At 42.6% G+C, this 18,701-nt stretch overlaps 3 protein-coding genes and 3 non-coding genes across 7 annotated transcripts; all 6 read right to left on the bottom strand.

Annotated features, from left to right (window-relative positions):
* Nucleotides 1-82: 82 nt before the first annotated feature.
* On the bottom strand, nucleotides 83-6,437 carry acadm (acyl-CoA dehydrogenase medium chain). The gene is made up of 12 exons (XM_020111835.2): nucleotides 6,289-6,437; nucleotides 4,535-4,640; nucleotides 4,114-4,211; nucleotides 3,733-3,802; nucleotides 3,380-3,480; nucleotides 2,957-3,037; nucleotides 2,612-2,742; nucleotides 2,342-2,450; nucleotides 2,071-2,211; nucleotides 1,812-1,907; nucleotides 1,339-1,587; nucleotides 83-1,248 (listed from the first exon to the last, which is right to left on the bottom strand). Exons 1-12 carry the CDS (start codon nucleotides 6,301-6,303, stop codon nucleotides 1,177-1,179), a joined length of 1,269 nt encoding a protein of 422 aa, XP_019967394.1. The 5' UTR covers nucleotides 6,304-6,437; the 3' UTR covers nucleotides 83-1,176.
* A 2,321-nt stretch (nucleotides 6,438-8,758) lies between these two features.
* On the bottom strand, nucleotides 8,759-11,910 carry rps8a (ribosomal protein S8a). Its single transcript, XM_020109368.2, has 6 exons — nucleotides 11,803-11,910; nucleotides 10,562-10,668; nucleotides 10,189-10,288; nucleotides 9,791-9,966; nucleotides 9,324-9,453; nucleotides 8,759-8,910 (listed from the first exon to the last, which is right to left on the bottom strand). Exons 1-6 carry the CDS (start codon nucleotides 11,804-11,806, stop codon nucleotides 8,801-8,803), a joined length of 627 nt encoding a protein of 208 aa, XP_019964927.1. The 5' UTR covers nucleotides 11,807-11,910; the 3' UTR covers nucleotides 8,759-8,800.
* Nucleotides 9,564-9,632, bottom strand: LOC138405201 (small nucleolar RNA SNORD38). Its single transcript, XR_011238885.1, has one exon. It is a non-coding gene; the product is annotated as a small nucleolar RNA SNORD38 (small nucleolar RNA).
* On the bottom strand, nucleotides 10,062-10,130 carry LOC138405202 (small nucleolar RNA SNORD38). The gene has a single exon (XR_011238886.1). It is a non-coding gene; the product is annotated as a small nucleolar RNA SNORD38 (small nucleolar RNA).
* Nucleotides 10,401-10,509, bottom strand: LOC138405203 (small nucleolar RNA SNORD46). The gene has a single exon (XR_011238887.1). It is a non-coding gene; the product is annotated as a small nucleolar RNA SNORD46 (small nucleolar RNA).
* Nucleotides 11,911-12,621: 711 nt separating the features above from the next.
* On the bottom strand, nucleotides 12,622-18,531 carry hectd3 (HECT domain containing 3). Of its 2 annotated transcripts, none has more exons than XM_069510673.1 (20): nucleotides 18,411-18,531; nucleotides 17,617-18,075; nucleotides 17,104-17,357; nucleotides 16,874-17,009; nucleotides 16,643-16,764; nucleotides 16,368-16,481; nucleotides 16,196-16,278; nucleotides 15,927-16,092; nucleotides 15,757-15,838; nucleotides 15,403-15,585; nucleotides 15,175-15,227; nucleotides 14,913-15,081; nucleotides 14,711-14,824; nucleotides 14,534-14,623; nucleotides 14,142-14,348; nucleotides 13,909-14,038; nucleotides 13,489-13,563; nucleotides 13,201-13,282; nucleotides 12,993-13,064; nucleotides 12,622-12,847 (listed from the first exon to the last, which is right to left on the bottom strand). In XM_069510673.1, the coding sequence occupies exons 2-20, from the start codon at nucleotides 17,968-17,970 to the stop codon at nucleotides 12,763-12,765; spliced, it is 2,571 nt and encodes an 856-aa protein (XP_069366774.1). In that variant the 5' UTR covers nucleotides 17,971-18,075; nucleotides 18,411-18,531; the 3' UTR covers nucleotides 12,622-12,762. The 2 variants fall into 2 exon arrangements, with proteins under 2 accessions (XP_069366774.1, XP_069366772.1); XM_069510671.1 differs by having other exon boundaries at nucleotides 18,208-18,522.
* Between the last annotated feature and the right edge of the window lie 170 nt (nucleotides 18,532-18,701).

Raw genomic sequence — 18,701 nt, 5'->3', positions numbered from 1 at the left:
CATGTTTTACCGTTAAAACATCGTAAGACACACATCCCTGTGTCTCTAACAAGTTCTGATGACAAATAGATCTGCAAAGAACAAGAGTTCATTGGTTTTTATTGTATGAAAAATGTGCACTGCACCCACTACATTAGATTTCTTTAAGATACGCAGAATGACAGAAACACACTTGATGTCAGAGACACATGATGCAGAGAAATGAACGAGACATTATCATCTCTGATTTTATGGCCCATCAGAATGGAGGAGATATGTCACATGAATAAATCTTAACTGTATTAGGGTTGCATTAGTGTGTCTGTGTGACTGAACCGGCCCCTCCTCCCCCACAAAGACACAATCTCACCTCGCAAAAATAAAAAGATGGCAGCCTCATCAACTTATTAAGTCAAATAAGTCCAAGTTTATCATGAGCGTCCTCCAACAACTATAAATGTATAGTTTAAGAATGATGGGCAAGTGACCGTGTAACTCAACGACAGTTTTATTTCACAAACATTTATTGTTATTTAATGTTTTGGGTACATGTGTTTGTGATGTCATATCCACCCTTCATGTAGGGTCCTGGTCACACTGGCAAACAGGAAGTGGGAGATTCCAACTCCATTTATAGAGAGGGGAATCTGGAGTGTACCACATAAAAGCCAGTCCAGATGGGGTGTGTCTTGTAGGAGGGGCTTCCACTTTAAAGCCGGTGGGTAGATGCTTCTCAGGAGGACGTTAAGTTTGGGCCTGGAGGTTGTGTGTACGAGAGCCCATGAGTCAGTGGCCTAGTAACGGGTATATGATTTCAGTTTGAAGAGTTTTTGTTTGTTTGTTTAGTATCTTTTAATTTTTTTGTTCTCAACTCTGCACATTCCTACATTGTCACTGCATGGAACTGAAAACTAAAATAAATTTAAGCACCAGGTGAAGATCTGGAGTCATCTCTCCACCATGGGTCTCAATATTACAATGAGCATCTCCCGACAGCTCTATAAAACCATTAACTGAAGGTTGTTCAAACATCTGTTTCTACCAATACAGTCTGGATTAACCTGAAGAAGCAAGGCTGCATGAAAGAGTATTAAGGCAAACAACATTTTGCTCTGTCTTTTAAGTGAGCAGATCTATTTCCAGGAGCAGAAAAGTTTCAACAAAAAACATTCGAAGAGGACCTCAGGCGTGCAGAGTTCACTTCTTGTATTTTCCCAGAAGTTCTCTGGCAATAATGAGTCTCTGGATTTGAGCCGTTCCCTCATAGATCTGAAAAGAAAAAGGAAAAATTAAAAAGGAGATTTTTGCCAATCGATATCTGCGAACAGAGATTCAGTACACAGCGGTATCATCACCCACCTGGTAGATCTTGGCGTCTCTCATCAGCTTCTCCACCGGGTATTCGCTGTTGAACCCGTTGCCCCCAAACACCTGAACAGCGTCAGTGGCCACCTGATTGGCGATGTCTCCAGCGAAGGCCTTGGCGATGGAAGCGAAGTAGGTGTTCCTGCGGCCCTGGTCCACTTCCCAGGCCGAGCGCTGGTACGCCATCCTGGCCAGCTCCACCTTCATCGCCATCTCAGCCAGAAGGAAGGACACGGCCTGGTGCTGCGAGACGAGACCAGACAGAAGACTCATCTTTGTACTTTTAACACTGTAGTCACCTAATATTTAGCGGACATGATAGCTCCAGTAAAAACTAATCAGCTCGTTTAAAACAGCATTCTAAAGTCAATTCTGTGATTCAGTGGAATAAAAAATGAGGAAACTCTGTGATGTGGTTTTCTGCAGATGACCCTCGAACAAAAACTTGAAGATCTTTGTGAACAAACCTCAGCAATAACTTTGCCGAAGGTCTTCCTCTCCAGAGCGTAATGAGTGGCTTCATCCAGTGCCCTCTGAGCCAGGCCTGTGGCTCCTGCTGCCACCTGCCATGCAATTCAGATTCATTTAACATATATTATAAAAATATAGAAATGAGTTTATTGAACATTTAAAGGCACAGATCTTGTATCCTGAAGAAGTAATCAAACTTGAGCATTTCATTTGCAAAAACTGAAAGTTTGAAACAACTTGTGATTAAAGACTTACCGGTGGCCTTGTGTTGTCGAAGGCTCCCATGGCAATTTTGAAGCCAGCTCCCTCTGCGATCAGGACGTTCTCCTTCGGTATCCTGACATCCTCAAAGGTGATGCCTCTGGTATCAGAACATCTCTGGCCCATGTTCATCTCCTACAAACATGCAGCAGTGTTGAAAACCATGTTGTCTGTCTTTATCTACTCAATCTGTACATTCACTTGCTAAACTAAATTTCACAGATTTAAACCGTAGTACGATCCCAGATCATGTGGCTCATCTCACCTTCCTTCCAACCTGAATTCCTGGAGTGTCAGCATCTAAGATGAAGCCAGTAAAGGCCTTGCCGGTTGGACATTTGGGGTCTGGGTTGGTACGAGCCAGGAGGAAGTACCTGGGAAAATAAAAGATGTATACATGGTTAAACCACTTTCAGACTAACACACAGATGTTTTTGTATTTGGGACCTTTAGGGACAAAAACACAGTTGTGCGAAAGTGTCAAGTGACTGTTTATTCTGAGCGTATATCAACGGCAATATAAATGATCACATACCAGTTGGCTTTCCCACCGTTTGTGATCCACATCTTCTGCCCGTTAACAACATACTCATCACCCATCTTCACAGCTCGCGTCTTGATGCCGGACACGTCGGAGCCTGCCCCCGGCTCAGTGACGCAATACGCCTGCAGAGAACAAACACACAGGAGTCAGGCACTGTCTGATCTGATGGAAGACAGAGCCGTACCTTTTCGCTGGAGTCACGACCAGAAAATATCACTACAACATGTAAGAGTCTATAGTTCTCCAAACACAGGAAGCCAATGCCTGCAGCCCTACTGGATACAGAAACTATAATAAAAGAAAATATGTAATGATCTTCTAAAATTTAATACTTACACACATAAAAGGCTCCTCAGCCATCCTCCCCAGGTATTTCCTCTTCTGAGCATCACTGCCAGCAATAATAACAGGCATTTGCTGTGTGGGAGAAAGAAGATGTTATTTAATCACCTAAATTACGTTTTTTTTTATCTTTTATCCTTTTTTATTTTTACTTCTTGATGACCTCGGAATACATTCAATGTAATGCATTATACCAAATGCTTTTAAAACATCACTATATAAATTCAACATGTAAAAAACTAAACAAAAGAGTTTGAAAAGAAAGAGAATCAAGTCTCTCCCTCGTTCATCCTGACCTCTTTGTCTGTGTGCTGTGACTAAGACGAACCCACACTGAGCAGGACCCACATTAATTTGATGAATTATGGACTTGCTCAGGAGTAATGATGTTATAAATTGTAGTAAAACTCAACTTACTCCCAGAGAGTTTGCCTCGATAGCGGTCTGCACTCCTGTGCAGCCGTAAGCCAACTCCTCTGTGATGAGGCAACTGTCGAAGATGGACAAGCCCATTCCACCTGAATACAAAGAGACAGAAAATAACAGCATCTCTCACTGTGTTTTAAAACAGACGTTGACCTGAAATAATCCCCACCGACACGATTAAACACATTAACAAACTTAAAGAGGAGCTATTTCACCAGGACAAATCTGGACATATTTACTAAGCATTCACTACTGTTCAGGACATCTACAAAACTTAACTGGGATGAGACACTGACACCTGGGAAGAAATTCTGAAATAGTCAGTGAGCAAGAGAACAACATACCATACTCCTGAGGAATGTGACTGTTCATGAGACCAAGCTCCCATGCTTTCTTGATGATGGGGAAAGGATACTGAAAATGACACAACATGTTGGAGTTACAGTTTATTCACAGTGTAATACATGACAAGACATCATTGATCCCAGAGAGGAAATTAACTTGATATAGGAGCACAGAGGTGGGAGGTAAAACAAACACAAAGATATTATATAATATATTAAAGAAATTAATAAAGACTTCAACAAACAAGAATAAAACCTATATGCAGCATACAGTAGCCCTTAGATTGTACAGTGTATGTGACCTGTGCAGATCTTTGTGCTCGGACCGCAACTAATGATTCATTTATTTTCCCTGCAGCAAAACCCTGAGGATAAACTTACTTCACCACTTCTGTCATAAGCAGCTGCGGCAGGGACGATCTCTTCACGTGCAAACCTTCTCGCCAGCTGCTGGAACTCCTTCTGCTGATCCGTCATCTCTGTGAGCCAGAGAGGAGCAAGAAGATCAAATCAACACACACTTAAAGTAATATTCTTAAAGTCCCTGACTAGTCAAAGTCTTACAGAGCATCAAACTGTAACTTTCACCGTGTCTTTGGGTACATCTAATTTTTACAGTCAAAACCCTCCAATATCAAAAACGTGTTGCACCAAGGTGCTGGCCCATCGTTTCACTCCGACAGTGAGCTAATTATAGTTAAAGTCTTATACAAGAACATATATAATACAGAAAAACAAGAAATAATGGGTGAGTGTACAGTTGCGTTTACAATGAGGTAAAAGTTCAACAGCCTTTACCCACCAAATGAGAACCCGAGGGATGAGTGGGTGGAGGATGCTGAAGCACTGGCTTCAGCAGCACTGGTGCTCTGCAGCCGGATCCCGGACCGCACGCCGGCTCTGAGTACCTGTGTGTGTGGAGGGAGACATAAGCAATGCATAGTTAAGGACATCTCCACTCTGGTCAATAATTAGTTAGCCCTACTTTCAGCCTCTAATGTATAACCAATAGATTTGTGAAACATCGCCAAGCATCTGTTTTCTTCAAACATAAATACTCAGTGTTCCACATTTATAGTCTGTTGCATGAACACATTTCTCAAGCTGGAGCTGTATTTCCTGTTCTGCAACCAGGAAATGACAAACAATATGTTTTATTGTTATTATCCCTTCATAACTCTATAAAGCAATTTGTGGTGCCTTGAAAGGTGCTATACAAATCCCAGTTCCCTATTTTATTTGTATTATTCTGAAAACGTTACGACGCTAAACATCTGTGAAGCGTAATTTCTTTGCCGGTTAGCAAACTTAGCTCCTAGCTAAGTGTATAGCCTCTGCTAAAGAAGCCTAGTTTAGATAGAGGTAACTTAGCAAGTTACAGGCCTATATCAAACCTCCCCTTTACTTCTAAACTTTTAGAAAGAGCTGTTGTAAATCAGCTGCTCAATCACCTCCAGAGAAATGACCTGCACGAGGCCTATCAGTCTGGATTCAGAATGCACCATAGTACAGGGTCAGCACTTTTAAAAGTCTCAAATGATATTCTCCTAGCCTCTGACCAGAGATATATAAATACATTTGATTGATTGATTGAGTTCCTGTTATTATTATTATTATCATTATTATTATTATTAATATATCCCATTGCTCTTTTGTATAAAACACATTTTAAAATATGCCATGTATTAACAACAAGTATTTACTCTATTTATATAATCTTGATGTAAAGAGAACGACCTGAGACTTTCACGATCAGCTAATAAATACAAACACAGTTAGAAGAATCCTGAAAAACATCAGATAACAAAGATTAAAAACCCACCCAGGGGAATGTAAGACTTTAGTTGTAGAGCAGGTCATTCAAAAGGTTGCAAAACACCTGAAACCAGTTCCGCCAACATCAGTGTGAACGTGTGGGATTTCTAAGGTCATGTAGATACTGTGTGTGTGAACTGAAGTGACTGGATTTAAATGAGAGAAGAGATGTGAAGTGGAGATTTATAAATGAAAACGTGTTTAGACACACACCTGATTCCAACCAGTTCTACATTTGGTTTGTTTACATTATCAATAGTTAGTGGCTCCTCACTTTAAACCAAGAAGAGAATCCAGTCTGTTCTTACAGCCCAGAGATTCTTAAGAGATTCCTCGACACGTTTGGTTTTGTTCCATGTCCAGGCATTCAGATAAACACGCTGGAGTGATTTCCTGTTAACAAATAAACCTGTTTTCGTGCAACGAACCAATGAGCCACTCGAGGCTGCAGCTTCTTACAAGGCGGATGTTAATCATCCGCAAACAAACCCTGAGAGAAAAGACGTCTCCACATGTAAAACAGCCTCCGGTGTGATTTAAAGCCTCTCGAGTTAAATACACATCCACAGGAAACACAACATTAGCTGTTTAGCTAAGTGTCGTTAGCTTGTTATTTAGCTGTAGCATCGAGGACTCGGGAGGTGACACCAGGTCACAGAGCTGCATGTGAAGGTGTCTCTGCACCGACACCTTCACGTGCAGTGAATTACACTGGATAACATCAGATGTCAGGTTATTTACCTTGTTGAGCAGCATCGTTCTAACGCGTCGAGGACACAGGAGCAGAAATGACGCAGGCGTCTCTGTCCTACAGCCACAGAGATGTCCGCTCAGCCAATCACAGCAGCGGGACACGGCCACGTGACATTCAGGAGGGTACGTGAAATGACTTTTGCCCCAGTTCAGTTATCTAAGGTCCTGACCAGAGACCAGAGACTGTATATAAAGATCCTGACCAGAGACCAGAGACTGTATATAAAGATCCTGACCAGAGACCAGAGACTGTATATAAAGATCCTGACCAGAGACCAGAGACTGTATATAAAGATCCTGACCAGAGACCAGAGACTGTATATAAAGATCCTGACCAGAGACCAGAGACTGTATATAAAGATCCTGACCAGAGACCAGAGACTGTATATAAAGATCCTGACCAGAGACCAGAGACTGTATATAAAGATCCTGACCAGAGACCAGAGACTGTATATAAAGGTCCTGACCAGAGACCAGAGACTGTATATAAAGGTCCTGACCAGAGACCAGAGACTGTATATAAAGGTCCTGACCAGAGACCAGAGACTGTATATAAAGGTCCTGACCAGAGACCAGAGACTGTAGTATATAAAGGTCCTGACCAGAGACCAGAGACTGTATATAAAGGTCCTGACCAGAGACCAGAGACTGTATATAAAGGTCCTGACCAGAGACCAGAGACTGTATATAAAGGTCCTGACCAGAGACCAGAGACTGTATATAAAGATCCTGACCAGAGACCAGAGACTGTATATAAAGATCCTGACCAGAGACTGTATATAAAGATCCTGACCAGAGACCAGAGACTGTATATAAAGATCCTGACCAGAGACCAGAGACTGTATATAAAGATCCTGACCAGAGACCAGAGACTGTATATAAAGGTCCTGACCAGAGACCAGAGACTGTATATAAAGGTCCTGACCAGAGACTGTATATAAAGGTCCTGACCAGAGACCAGAGACTGTATATAAAGATCCTGACCAGAGACCAGAGACTGTATATAAAGGTCCTGACCAGAGACCAGAGACTGTATATAAAGGTCCTGACAGAGTCACCTCAGCTCAGAGGCAGACCCCAGCACTAATCAAAGTTAACCTGTAGCTATAGAAGCCTCATGATGTCCAGTCTCTACATCTTTAATGTTTAAATTCATGTGTAAATGTTAATTAACTCACTTTTTCCATGTGATCCTCAGAGTTATCTAAATAATTAATTGAGCATTAAATTCCCATATAAAAGTGGTGTCCAGGTTTTAGGGGGATTCTGGATGGTTTACTTTCTTTGGGTGACCTTTGAGTTTAAATTATCTGCTGCTTCTATTTGATATTCTTTTTTTCCTCTAATACATTTGACAACTTACTTAGATTAAAATGATGTGACCAGTTTCTAAATTATGACCCACTGCATCACTCAAGAAGGTCCTACACCATAACCTGCTAGAGAAGTACTTGTTTACAGTAGAAGGGCTCTGGCAGGACAGGGTGCTGAGAGGATATGTAGTACTCTCTACTGACCAGAGGCTGTAACTGCATGGCAAAAAACAATTACAATACTCGATTTCTGTATATTTTCTGTGTACACAATCTGAAGCACCTGTGTTAAATGGGATGTAGATGTTACTAACAAACGTGGCTGGAAGGCAATAGTCTGCTCCGTGGAGGTTGGCTGCAGGGGTTTTATTGCAACGTCCACCATCAAGGTTGCTCAAAGATCTGGGGATCCAAAGACAAGCTATTCATCAGACCATAAAGGAAACAGCACACCCCAGCTAATGTTCTCTGGATCAGGAGAAAAGATCCCAACTGGGCCCCAAGATGCTAGGGACCTGCACCCAGGTCTGATCAACCTGTGGTGGGCCTCAGAAGAAGGGGGTTCTTACATCAACTCATGGTAGGCATTAGTGAGATAGAACATATAAGGGATGTTCACCATCTTGTCTTCTGTTCTAAAATGATAAGGCAGAGGTAATGTCTGAACTAATACAAGGGCCAAACACTTGATATCTCTATGGTGCAGAGGTTACATCCCTAACATCCACTGGTGGCCATTAACCTCTGCAGGTAGTTAAATTAATCATGACTGTTGCATTTTGTCAAATTCTCTCTGCATGCAAGTATCTGTTACCTTAGAAATCCTGGGTGAATCACATACAGGCTAAAGTAAAATACTTTTGATTTAGTAAACTTTGCACTTAAGAGCCATTCATTGTTCATATACTAGTGAATGTGATGGTGATATTAAGTCCATTGCTGCACAGTTTAGTTTTCTTTATCACCATCAACCTAAATCAAACTCTTGAATACTTTCAGTCTATATCTTGCATGCAGCCTCTAAATGAGTCCACACCAACCTGAACACAATGGTGACGGCACAGTCACAACCCAGTAAGAGTCTCAGCAGATGTCACCAATCACAGGTAAAAAAAAAAAAAGAATAAAGCTCTGACAGCAAACACTTTGGTGGAAAGAATTTATTGACGATTCAAAGAGCTGTACATCTATTTGCCTTTCTTGGCCTTGATCTTCCTCAAGTAGAACTCAAGCTCTTTGCCTTCCAGGAGGTAACCGTCCGCCCTGCCACACTGGCCGGGTCTGGAGGCGATGCAAGCTGCAGGAGAGAGAGAAACAATGTCAGTGACAGACAAAGTACTTTAGACAAAGAGGTAACAGTTCTCATGACTGATGATTTATCTTCTATTAAACAGGGTTTCAAGTGGAAGTTTTCCAGTACACTTTCTACTACTTACAGCTATGTACTTTTCTAATACAGATATTCAATTAATTTAAGTTACAGATTAATCCCACACATGATTTTTTTGATTTCACATCCCTAAAATAACATTTAAATAAGCATCTTAGACATTGCCGTAAGGTAATATGAAACCATTAATTGTGTCCTGTGCCAAATATTGAAATAAATAAATTAGGCCATCAATATAATGAAGCACAACTTCTATTCAAGGAAATTTAAACCACTGGGCGGCTTTCAGAAACATTCAGGACAACACTTGTTAGACTCACCGAGCAGCTTTCCTTGCTGGAACTGCTCCTCCAAGAGGGGGCTGATCTTGGCAGTCTTTTTACGCTCGTCGTATTTCTTCTGAGTCCTTTTTGACCTCTTCTTGTTCAGGACCTCTTCCTCCTCAGGGGTCTACAAGAGAAGAGGAAACTAATTAGATGGACATAAAATACCTGCAAAGTTTACACTAATGATGGTGTCAAGTGCGGATATGTATTCAAGTCTTTTTCAGGCCGCCAGTCTTTCTCAGAGTCACTGTTATCATCTCTTTCATTCAGTAGCAGAACTGGACAAAGTTATCTTCATGGAAAGACGTGCGAGTACCAGGAAAAAATAGATGTTAAAATTTCTTATCTGTTCAGGGGCGAATCTGTTTCCACCCAAGACTGATCAATCTAGTTTAAGCCTATTGACACAGATGCTATATAAACACAGGAGAACGATATCACCAAACAGTTTTCCCACTTACCAGCTTGGCTCCCTTCTTGCGTCCCAGAGGAGTGGTGTAGTGAGCCTCATACCACTGCCTGTATGGAAGGCTGTCAACGAGGACGATGCAGTTCTTCACCAGGGTCTTGGTTCTGACCAGCTCGTTGTTGGAGGCATTGTAGACCACATCGATGATCCTGGTCTTGCGTGTGCAGCCTGGGTACAAAAATAAAGTAATGAAGAGAATGCAGACTCACCACTGATGTTTCAACTTTTGTCAAAGCTTCAGAAATTCACAACATGTTAATGTCTTTCTCAGAGTCACTGTTATCAGCACTTTCATTCAGTAGCAGAACTGGACAAAGTTATCTTCATGGAAAGATAAGTAGAGCATCAAGGAATCTTACAAACTCCGAGTAGCATTAGATATGAACTTACATTCAGAGCCCCAGGAGAAGTTTCCAACATCTAACCTCAGAGCACGGTACTTCTTGTTCCCACCACGGACCCTCACTGTGTGGATGCGACGAGGTCCGATCTGAAGAAACAGACATACTTAATACTAGTACTATTATAAATCATTATTAAATCCATGTGTGTTGCATGCATTCTGAAGGCGCGTGGACAACAGTAGCACAAACAAGCTTTGACGCGTGTCAGAGTAACTATGACAAGTCCTAACATTGGTATGTCCTAAGCTTTGAACCAAAACGGCCCAAAAAAAGACATACCTAAGGTCAGGTTTTCATCACCCACGCTTTATACCACACCAAGAACACTTCTGAAGGTAGAACCACAGGATTTTATTCACCTTTGTGTTTGCAGGAGGACGCCCGAGCTCATACTTCCTCTTCTTGTGGTAGGGCTTGCGTTTACCGCCGGTTTTGCGGCGTTTATGCCAGTTGTCCCGTGAGATACCTGAAAGGATGGAAAAGGGGGAAAAGGAGTTAGATCAGCTCACGATTCACAAGGTGGTCACCACAAACTGATGGTTCATGCTTGAGTAATCAGTTCTCCAAGGTAGGGTTGTCCACATTTAAATTAGGATTCCGCTAGTAGAGTTTTCATCATGTTACTCAAGCAAATTACCATCAAATCTAACAGGACTTGAGATAAACTATGAACACGTGACCAGGTTGCAGTGACTTAAAAAAACAATTGTATATTTAATTAATTCAGTTTTAATCGTCTAGATTCAACTTATCCAGCAGGGACGTTTTTTGTTTAAGTTCATTTGACAAAATTCCTCGTGTCTGTGTCCTGGACCATTTACAAGACATATGGATAAATCAATTTTAACTATGTCAAAATGATTATTTACCAGCATTATTGGCAGTAGTCCCTAATCGCAGTTTAAATTTGATGCATATTCTGGTTTTTAACTCGTGAGAATATTTCACAATTTAAACTCAACTCAAAGAAACTACAGTCAAGAAGGCCACAAGCACATTTCTCCTCCACGTCTTCAGCCTACAGATACAAAACCACTTTAAAAAAGCCAAATGCACGCGAAGAGAACAAAGTGCACTCAAACTAACTTAGAATAACATTGATAAAAGTCGCGTTCACTGCATTAATCACCTTTCTTTGAGTCAAATTCACCGAGTCTCACTGCAACAGCATGACACGATCACGACCAGTCTTGCTAGCACATGCTAACACCAGCTCACCGTGGGTTTAACGCTCATTAAACGACAAACACAACCACAGAACACGTTTAAAAACAGATTCAACGTTGGACAGAAGCTGCTGTGTTCTGCTGAAATGTCCCCGGAGCTCACCACCTGCCAACTGGGCCCGTTTACAGCCACACGTCCACGGCCCGACGCTAACACTACACGGCCGATAAGCGCGGCCATCTTGCCTCAGATGTCCACGGGAAAAATAAGTTAGATTAAATAAAAATCTACCGCCTGCAGCCGGTCAAGATGGAACTAGAACAGTTTAAATAACGTTTAGCTTTAACGTAGCCGACCATGATGAGATTGTTCCTTCGCTAAAACAGCAGATGGACAAAGATTCTCCCTCCGACCCGAGCATGAAAACACGTACCCATTCTCAGGCGCCGGCTAGAAAGAGGAACCGCAAAGGCTCATGGGCCGGTTTGAAGCCGCGTGGTCTCGCGAGAACCAACACACCCGCGAACGAGGTTTGGCAACAACGTGGTTTCAAGTAAAGAACATTTAATTTAAATTAATTTTACTTGTATGTTTGTTTTGTATTTTGTGTCTTAAACACAGTAAAGTAAAGTTTAGTTAATGTGTATAAGTATCATAAGTATCTCACATTTAAATAGATACGCATAGAAGTACCTATATTAAATAAAAAATACTACCCGCAAAGTACTTCTTGATAGCATTTTTATGGTGATAAATTAACAACACGTTGTTGCAAAGAAAAATCTATTTTCTTTAACACACTTTTATGATGTGATTCACATATTGCAATAAATTAGTTTTATCCACATGTACATAAAGATTTATATCTGTGCTTTCATATGTACTTACATATACATCTACATAAAGAAATACATCTATAAAATGAAGCACTACCCACCAGGAGATCCTTATTTATCCTCTTTGTCAAATTACAATTTTCTAAATCACAGATAAACTTCTTTCATATTTTTATCATTTAAAACCTTTTCTCAATTTTTTTGCATTTAAAATTATTAACAACATTAATCACTCTGTATTATTACTGAGCTCTTGCAAAATGCAGATTCCCTCTTTATTTGCTGCTTGTTTTATTCGTGTTCTTCACCCAAAGAAACTAAAATATTTCAACATTTTTACAGGACATGTGTCACAACTTGTAAAAGCTAATTTCATGTTTCATCCACAAAACGTCATTAAAAACAAACTCCATCTCCATGATTCCATATATTTCTTTATTATATACAGCATAGATTAATTGGCATTTGTAAATATATGGTGATCAGCTTAGCAAGCGTTCTGCATTCAATCCGTTTTTCATATAATGTGTGCAGTTTGTTCAGTGAAGCAGCAGAGATCACTCTTCCCAGGGGCTCATGTCTGTATCGATGGCAACACAGTTGTACGCAGCGTAGCGCAGCTTCTCCTCACAAACCTTTGCACTGCAGGAGAGAAGTTATCAGACAGTTATCCACTTCATAATGTCTCAGTGTCATATTAATGTAAGCTTTAAGATAACGGAACGTGATAAACACAGCAGTACACACATCAATTCATTGCAACAGAAGAGACAGAACATTATAATACCTGGGATAGTTGGGTAAGTAGAGAGTGGAGGAACATGTGGACGACTGTGGGAGTGCATCTGTTGTTTCAGAGCTAAATAAGGAAACAGAAAACATTTACAAATACATAAACTAATAGAACCATGTTCAAGGATACATTTTATGAATTCAATGATTTGCCATTAACAGAATTCTGTAATTTAGATTTTTTGGGATGCACTAGCGCTCACCCCTGCTTGTCAGGAAAGACGTAGATCGGTGCAGGAAGACGACTTCTACCAGTTACAAACCTCAGAAACCTGCTGCGATCCTCTGAGAAAACCAAATATGAAAACACAGTAAGTCACAATCCATAAACCTCAGTTCACAGTCCTCCTCTCAACAGTGATGCAGATACGTGCTGTATATTTTCATCACGACAAAATCACTAAGACAAATTACAAAGTTCATAGTTAAGAAGATATGTTGTTCAGAATATTCATTACTGGGAAGCGTTAGCAAATAAATAATGAACTGACCATTGGTAAAGTTTGTCAGCGCTTCCCACAGGTACTGCACCCGAACGTCACTTTGTTCCAGGTCTTCATATCGTGCTGGTGGAGACAGAAACAACACTCATGTACAACAATGTTGCAGAGGACAGGGTTAACTGGATTAACGAGGATCTTAGTAACATTACATTTGGTTTAACTTGATCTTGGTAACATTTTGTGTGACTGAAATTTATCTTTGCCATTTCACCATGTTCCCAAAGTCACATGGATTCATCACCGTCAGTAAAAGTCTCTGCAATGTTTCATGTCAACTCAATTGTTGGGGGTGACTGACAGATATACATCCCTACAGCAAGGTCGCTTACGCTACTAACAACAAGCATGACGTTTTCTCTTCTACCAGAACAGAGGATGTGTGATTTAATCAGACATCTGGACACTCACTGAGTCGTTTCAAGGCCTCCACAGTGATCTCTGGGTCTCCACACACTTTCTTTTCCGCCTCCTGCCAGGTGAGCAGGTCCAGCACTGCCTGAGGAACCACCTTCAGCAGACCCGCCTGCATGGCTGCAATCTGCACCACACATGTCATCAGGCACATTTTTTAGTTTTAAGTCTTACCACTTTCCAAGTAGCATCATGTTTGAAGACAAAGTGTCATGACACTGAAGTCGGACCTGCTTTTTGCTCTCCTCCAGCCGAGCTTTCTGCACCAGGCGGATGAACTCGCTGCGGTCCTCGTAGCGCACTGCCACGTTACTGCCACCGGGGATGAGCTCCACCATCTGGCTGTCGCTTTGCAGGGTGGTGTACACCAGCTCCTCCCCAAACCTGAACTCAAACGTCTCTTGGTCCATGTTCTCCATGGCCTCCAGCAGGTTTACCTGAACACACATACATCCATATTTACCTTGAGACAACGACTCAACGAACAGGAAGTCAGTGCAGCAGGTTAGTACCTTAGCAGGACAATGAAAATTCACCGTAACGTAAAAGGTAATGTAGACTGCTAAGACACAGGGTTGATTGTTTGATGTCGAGCAGCTGTAAATAATTTGAATGTTCTCACCAGAACAGAGTCTACAGCAGGAAAATCTTTACTCCAGGTGACGGCTTCCCCAGTCAGCTGCTTCCACACCAGCCCAGGCAGAGCCAAGACCTGCCGGACCACACACAACCAAGTAAGAAAATCCAGTCTACGCGTTCATCCAGTGCAAACAACCTGGAGTAGATGAGCAGCACTCACCAAGAAATCTTTTCCTCTGAGAGCAGCTCCCATGAGCTGACCGATCCACTCGTACTTGTGGAACTCTTTACAGGATGGGTTGGGGACGTAATAATCTTTGGCTTCTAAAGCGCCCTGAGAGAGCAGCAAAAGACAGTTTAAGAAAAGAAGCCACATCCAGTCTGAATCTTGACAGCGTGCAGGCAGCGATGGTGATGATTACCTGGTTGGATGTGCGGCAGAAAAATGGCAGAGGCATTGGACACTCGGCTGAGCTGGGGCAGAGCTCCTCAGACATGTCTGCCAGGCTGTCCCGAAATCCACCTCCCTGGTCAATGATTCCCTCTGCGATGAACTTACATTCCCACCACTGGTCATAGCGAGCAGGCCACCTGACAAATACAGAGGAAAGATTGAAGATTTACATTTTATTGTTCTTAACATTTTTCAGAAAAGAAAATCTGAGGTGATCTAAAAATGCAAACCTATAATCCAAGATCTTCTCAAATTTGTCTGATGGCTTGAGGCCTTCATACACCTGCAAGGAAACAACAGAAACAGTCACACAGACATTCAAATACACACAACGTGATGGAAATGATCCACTGCACCAAATACTTATTTCCATCCATCTCAGTGTTTGAGTAAAATATTAATTTGCACTTTTCTGTCTCTGGACACTTTTCAGCGCAGTCTCTGGGTCTAGTCGTTACCTGAATGAACACAGCATTCTTGCAGGTCGGGTCCAGAGACGGGTTGTCTTTGTGCTCCATGGCCAGACGTCTGTTGATGTAGAGTCGGGGCATGAAGTTTGGTTTACTGGTCTCAGAGTCTTTCAGGCACTGAGTGATGAGAGCTGAGCGGCGCTTTGACAGCAGCAGGAACTGCTTTATACTCTAGAGGGCGACAGAGAAGAGCTTATAAACTGAAGGAACACGATTCTGTTCCATTGAACACTGAGAACTATATATGGAGAAGATGGCAATAAATTCTATCTTGACTTTCAGTGAGTCATGTTCTTTTCACAGCCCTTTTCAAAACATTTTTTAAGTTATGAGATAACTCACTTTGATCTGGTTAAAGGTTCCCAGGCTGTAGTCCCAAGCTGGCACCACGTGTGGGAGAACACTGTCCAGGAGGCAGATGAACCTGCACAGTGAGACAGAACAGCAACAATCACAGCTTCCATAAAACCAGGGACAAATACTGAACACTGGCAATATGAACGATGACCTACCTCTGGATGACTAATGCTCTGCGGTACAGGACGTCAGGCACGGTGCCCTGCAGACGAGGGTAGCGCACCAGGTTAGAGGACTGGAAAACATCAGCGTTCAGACCCAAGTCTCTCTCACACGACGACTTGATCTTTAAGCCTCGGATCCGGACGTCTATTCCCTCGTCTTCAAAAGCAAAGGGTTGAGAAAGACAGATTCAAATTCACAAGTGTTAAAATCACAGGAGGTATCTGCCTAAATATGTACAAACATGTAAAAAATGCATTACCTCGACATTCCTCAATTCGAATTTCAATGACAGGCAGGTGGGATGTCATGTCTTCCAGTACACACACTTCTCCTATCAGGTTACTAGAGGCAGAGACAAGGCAGAGGGTTGAAAAGCATGATCTGTGAGACCCAAGGACCTTCCAGGGAAAATTATTTTTTTTAAGTCTCACTCGTCTATCGTGACATCACTCATTTTCTTCAAGTTGTCTCCCTCTCCTCCAAACACCGTGACTCTCTTGGGCATGTAGTTGTCGTCTGTTGAGTCCACGGTCAATATCAGCTTACTGGAGCGAGAAGTGAAGAAATACAGAAATGAGACGCCTCACTTACCAAAGCAAGCAAAACATCTGACCGCAGACAAACAGCTCAGGGTTTGGATTTTAATTAACAACATTAAAACACTAAAGTTGGTTTAAATGTCTTTTGTTGTTCAGCGGCTTCTTACTTTACCACAGTGCCTCTCTTCATGTGCAGTCGGATCCAGTGTTGTCCCTGCATGCCGTCGCTCTCCCAGTAAGTTTCTGTGTCGCCATCAGTCAGACAGCTCGCTCCTCCACTGGGATCCTCCTATCAACAAATACCAGGGTGTTTGGGAAAAGCTCGTTCTTTATTTTTTTATTTTGGAAGGACTGAAAAATAAGAGAACAAAAACCCCAGCAGCACATTTGTGACTAACCGAGCATGAAGAAACATCGATGCTGGTCACACACTGCTTCACACTCCCCAGGTTCTCATCCTCCTTCCCTATGTGGTCGTAGAAGTAGTGCACCAGGTCCTCGTCACATTCATATGTCCATGTGGGAGGAACATACCTTGAGGATTTGAGGGAAAGACATCACAACCTGCTGCTGTAGAAAAAACAGCCCAACATATCTCCACACTTTCATTTGAAATAAACTGTCTCACCTTAACTTCTGGACGGCGGCATTATCGCACTCTGCGATTTTGGGCTTGGCTCCGATGTAGAGCGCATTCTCCACATCCACCACTTGTTCCCACCTGTTGCAGGGCTTGTGGTCGTAGCCGAGGAGCTGCTGCTGCCTGCTGATGGTCTCCGGTGACTCCACCGGCACCAGCCTGTCGCCTCCCTCTGTGTGTTTACACACCAGGATCCAGCCTTCCTCCAACTCCTGACCTGGACGGTGCTCCTCCAGCTGCTCCTGGTGACACAGATGGATCAAAGTGTCAACATGCGCTTTCCCCACCACATTTCAAATAATTTGCATAATAGTATAAAATAAGATGATCAATATTTGTATTGTACTGTATTTCATTTAATTCTGTGTTACCTTGTATGGGGAGGAGGGGGGGGGGTTGTTTTCTTATGTGTTATGCTGTGATTGTTGTGTGGCAATAAAGTCATGAATGTGATGATGATGATGATGATGATGATGTGACTGTACCCAGGTAGGTTTGTACCTTGCTGAGTTTGACCCACAGGCCCTGGCTGTTGCAGTACTCCTCCCCTGTGGTCCGGATACACGTCCCCTTCTTCGGCTCAATGTTGTACTTGCACGTCCTCTTGCTGTGCGGGACCTGATGTGGACTGTCAAAGACCGGCACCAGAGTTTTACCGACCACGGATCCGCCTGCAGATGCTCCGGAGGCGGCCCCGGAGGTGGCCGACGAGTCCTTGCAGATTTTGTAGCACACCTCTCTGGGCACGTAGCACAGACACTCCGGCACCGGCTCGCTCCTCCGGAAGCTCTCGATGCAGCGGTTCAGGAAGCGGATCCTGCCGAGCAGCAGGTGAGGGTTGTCTCCCGGGGACATGATGATGAGGATGGAGGTGATGAAGAGGATGGAGGTGACAGTCAGCAGCTCAACAGTGGCAGGGGGCGGGTGTCAGCTGACATCACACCATGCTCCTGGATGCTTCTGTCAAACAAACCAAAACAAAAGCGAACATTCTTGACATCAGAAGCTTCAATGAACAAAAAAAATCAAACTCTGCGGGGTCGATTAAAAGTTCGACTCTGATTTCAGAGTGTAAAAGATTCAAAAATGAACCTCATCAGCGACCAAAGTTCACCGACGCAGCCGGAAAAGTTTCTTTCTGCACGGCAGGAGAGAGCTAGCTAGCGTTAGCGCGGTGGCTACAGGTTAGCTTGTGAGAAACTGGAGCTAAACGCGTTGGATCCGCTCAGAGATGAAGGAGTGAAACATCTCATGAGCTGAAACTCTTCAGTGAAGTGAGGAGACGTTTCATTCACCTCTTCCGGTGTCGAGGATCTGAAGCAGAAACTCGCGTGTCGGTGTTTCGGAGGATTTCTCCAAAATAATCTGACAACGCGGAAGTCGACGTTTGACCCTCGCCGCGTCCCGTCGTTTGTGTGTTTCAGAATAAAAGTGTCGCGGTCGTTTCTTCATTTGTACAAAGTTAACTGCGGTAAAAATGTTTTATTAAGCCGCAGTTTTTTAAACAGATGTCTAACGAGGCTCCATTTGACTTTTCACAGTTTTTATTTGATGAATAATGTTTGTAAAGACGAGGCTAAAGTTTG

This window comes from Paralichthys olivaceus, chromosome 16, assembly GCF_024713975.1.
Source record: "Paralichthys olivaceus isolate ysfri-2021 chromosome 16, ASM2471397v2, whole genome shotgun sequence".
Lineage (NCBI taxonomy): Eukaryota > Metazoa > Chordata > Actinopteri > Pleuronectiformes > Paralichthyidae > Paralichthys > Paralichthys olivaceus.
The sequence above is the reverse complement of the archived record's forward strand: the minus strand, read 5'-3'. Positions and strand labels throughout refer to the sequence as shown.